Genomic DNA, 3,557 nt, shown 5'->3' with positions numbered 1-3,557 from the left:
GGACTATTGGCTCTGCGGTCTACTACCGCGCTTTGTCTCACCATCCTGCCCTCTCCTCCAAGCAACCCTTCCCAAATCTGCATGATCAGATGTGTCAAGATCCTTCCCCCCACCCCCCGCCCCGCAGGCCCCTCGCTGCAGCCCCTCATCCCCGTCCTGAGGGTGAGTGGCCTGACCCTCAGGAGCCAGGGTCTCACCTCCTTCTGAGGCCGTATGACGACTGTCCGATACTCTGGCCAGGCGTCCACCAGCACCTCCAGGTTGAACGGGTTTTTATTTCTAATGTGGAAAAGGGCGCCATACACCTACACGAGCAACAACAAAGCAGCAGAGGATGACGTTTCTCTCTGAGACAGGGTCTTGCCTGTGGCACAGGAAGTAAAAGCAGGACTTAGAAGGACTTGATGGGGGACTTCCCTCATAGTCCAGGGGCTAAGACTACCCCCTCCCCCAGTGCAGGGGGCCCAGGTTTGATCCCTGGTCAGGGGACTGGATCCCACCTGGCGCAGCTAGGGGCTCACATGCTGTGGCGAGAGAGCCCATGCGTGAGAGAGGCCCGGTGCAGCCACAGAAGCAAATAAACATTTTTTTTAAAAGAAGGACTTGAAACAGCAGGACTGGTGGTTCCAGGATGGCACGTTGGAGTATTCATTGAAAGACATACTGCAAAATGGTGCAGGGAGGATCCCCCAAAATCCAAGTTAATAACAAACGAACTGGCTTCTCTAACATGTATTCATTCATTTTTTGAAAAATCCATACTATTGATATTTTTCCTATTTTAAACGTTAATACCACACCATTTATTCAGCATCTGTCTATTTATATCAAATTTGTGTCAAATATGGAGAATTCAAAGGTGGATATGATGTAGCCACTGCCTCCAAGTTAAATCTACAAGGGCAAAGAGATACACAGTCTAATCTTAAAAAGGCATGTGTTCTAATAGGTCTGTGCACATGGTCAGGTGGGGTCACAAAAAGGCAAAGTCACTACCCGTCCAGAAGTGGTGGGAGACTTACAGAAAAACTAACATTTAAATTGGACCATGAAAAATAAATGAACCTGGTGAAGTAAAGAGAAGAGGAAGATCAGCAATTTCCGTTAGGAGAAGGAACGTGATTGGCGGCTTGAAGGTGCTGAGATTCAATCCCACCTGCTGAACTGTGAAGGGTCAGTGATCATAATGCATAGCACATCTTCCATGTTGGGAAATGAAGAGACTTTTTAGATAAACGTTTGTATATCCAGTTAAGGAGTATGGGCTTTATGCTTTGGACATGAACCACCACTAGCATTTTAAAGCAAGGGGGTGATATGATCATATGTGTGTCAGATAGATACTCTGGTTATCAAGTTGCAGGTGACCAATAGCTTGGAACAGTTAAGGAAATCCACTAAACATAGCAGCAGAATTGGTTCAAAAGATATTGTAGGGTCTCTCCTGGTGGTCTAGTGGCTCAGACCCTGAGCTCCCAGTGTGGCAGGGAGCGGGCTTGACCCCTGGTCAGGGAACTAGACCCCGCATGCTGCAGCTAAGACCTGGTGCAGATAAATGAGCAAAAATCGATTTTAAAAAGATATTGTGCATGTATGGCTGAGTCCCCTGTGCTGTTCACCTGAAACGGCCATGATGTGGCTAATCAGCTATACCCCAGTACAAAATAAAAAGTTTCTTTAAAAGATACTGAAGAATCCCCAGGGAAGTAAAGGAGGTGATTGGACGTGGGTGTTAAGATAGTCCCAGGCAGAAGGAATCTTGGGCTTGCACCTCCATCTGCCCTGGAGAGTCCTGAGCCCGAGTCTATCTTCTTCACACCTTAGTCCTCTCTTCCCCCATCTCCCCCTACTCCCTTACCTTCAAGGACTCAGGGATGCTCTCTTCCAAGGATTCATACAAAATCTGAAGCTGCTGGGGTTCACGAAGCACAAACATCTTGTGTAGCACCCAAGCCCCTTCCCTGAGGAAGACACTCTGAGAAAAGAAACACACCAACAAAAACACCTGGAGATCTGAGACAGGTATCCCGGAAGAGCAAGAAGGAGAAGTCCCTGAGGACAGCCACGCAGTGCTCGAGGTACAACACGGTACCCAAGGTTGTGCCCAAGTACCAACTGGCGAAATCCAGAAACTGGAACTGTATGTTAGCAACCTTGAAAACAGAGAAAACCTTGTATTCAATAATTCCACTTCTAGGAACTCATACCAAGGAGATAATAGCAGACACCTGTAAGAATGTAAACATAAGAAAATCTACCATAGTATTATGACACTGTAAATTTAGAAACGATCTGAAATCCGTTATAGGAAATTGGTGAAGTTAATGACGGCATATCCAAATAATGGATCACCAGGTAGCCATTAAAATGATGTCTTCAAAATGGATTTAATGACACAGGAAAATATCCATGTCATAAAATAAAGAAGAGATGTGATATCATCCCAAATTAGTACTCACCTCAAATTCATTCTGAAACAACGTAGTATATAAGTAAGATACACTTATGAACATTCTTCAGTCTCATATACACAAATATCTGACTGCATACATAATTATATAATATATATATATTACATGTACTCGATCAAGGAATATAGGATACTTAAAGACATTCTACAAGAGTAGCCATATCTTCTAAAAATTAACAAATACAAGAAATTCCAAGCAATTTTGATGGCTTATAGGAGAGGCGGCAAATTTTTTTAAATCTTAACAATCCTGAAAAATCCAGCATCCTGTGTATGTGTGTATGTGTGCTCAGTCATGTCCAACTCTTTGTGACCCCATGGACTGCAGCCTGCCGGGCTCCTCTGTCCTGGAATTTTCCAGGCAAGAATACTGGAGCAGGTTGCTATTTCCTTCTCCAGGAGATCTTCCCAACCCACAGATGGAACCCATATCTCTTGCATCTCCTGCATTGGCAGGCAGATTCTTTACCACTAGTGCCACCTGAGAAGCCCCATATGTGTGGGAGGAAAAAAGTGAAAGTGTTAGTTGCTAAGTTGTGTCTGACTCTTTGTGACCCAATGGACGGTAGCTCCTCTGTCCATGGAATTCTCCAGGCAAGAAATACTGGAGTGGATTTGGACTTAAGCCTCCTGCTTCTGGTTTTCAGTATTATTTTTACAGTAGTCTCAAGACTTCTCCTTCTATACAGCACCACAGATAAAATATCTAGGTTAAAGATGAAAAGTTTCTCCACAGTGAGGGACACCCAGGGAGGTTCACAGAGTTACCTGGAGAAGAGAAGAGGGAGGAGGGAGTTAGAGGTGACCTGAATGAGATGAGGTGGAATCAAAAGAGGAGAGAGCAAGCTAGCCAGTGATCACTTCCTTATGTGTGCTCCACAGCCTGGGCTGCTCAAAGATGTTCATGGAGTTATACAGAGAAGAGAAGAGGGAGGAAGGAGACAGAGGTGGCCAGGAGGATAAAAGGGGGGAATGAAAAGGAGACAGATCCAGCCAGTAATCAGTTCCCTAAGTGTCCTCCACCGTCTGGAATACACAGAGATTCAGAGAGTTGAGTAGAGAAGAGAAGGGGGAGGGAGGAGACAGA

The 3,557-nt window shown here is 45.2% G+C and overlaps 1 protein-coding gene across 1 annotated transcript in view; it reads right to left on the bottom strand.

The window, feature by feature from the left end:
* Window positions 1–1,936, bottom strand: part of GLYATL2 (glycine-N-acyltransferase-like 2) — a gene marked incomplete at its 3' end in the record, with an annotated part of 6,439 nt that extends 4,503 nt beyond the window's left edge. The window contains exons 1-2 of the mRNA XM_010833169.1: window positions 1,859–1,936; window positions 198–305 (exon numbers count right to left, since the gene is read on the bottom strand). Coding sequence (XP_010831471.1) covers window positions 198–305; window positions 1,859–1,936 — 186 coding nt within the window. The remainder of the gene's footprint in view (window positions 1–197; window positions 306–1,858) is intronic.
* Window positions 1,937–3,557: the final 1,621 nt, after the last annotated feature.

Source organism: Bison bison, unplaced genomic scaffold (assembly GCF_000754665.1).
Source record: "Bison bison bison isolate TAMUID 2011002044 unplaced genomic scaffold, Bison_UMD1.0 scf7180017863016, whole genome shotgun sequence".
Classification (NCBI taxonomy): domain Eukaryota; kingdom Metazoa; phylum Chordata; class Mammalia; order Artiodactyla; family Bovidae; genus Bison; species Bison bison.
This window is presented reverse-complemented; position numbering and strand designations above follow the sequence as displayed.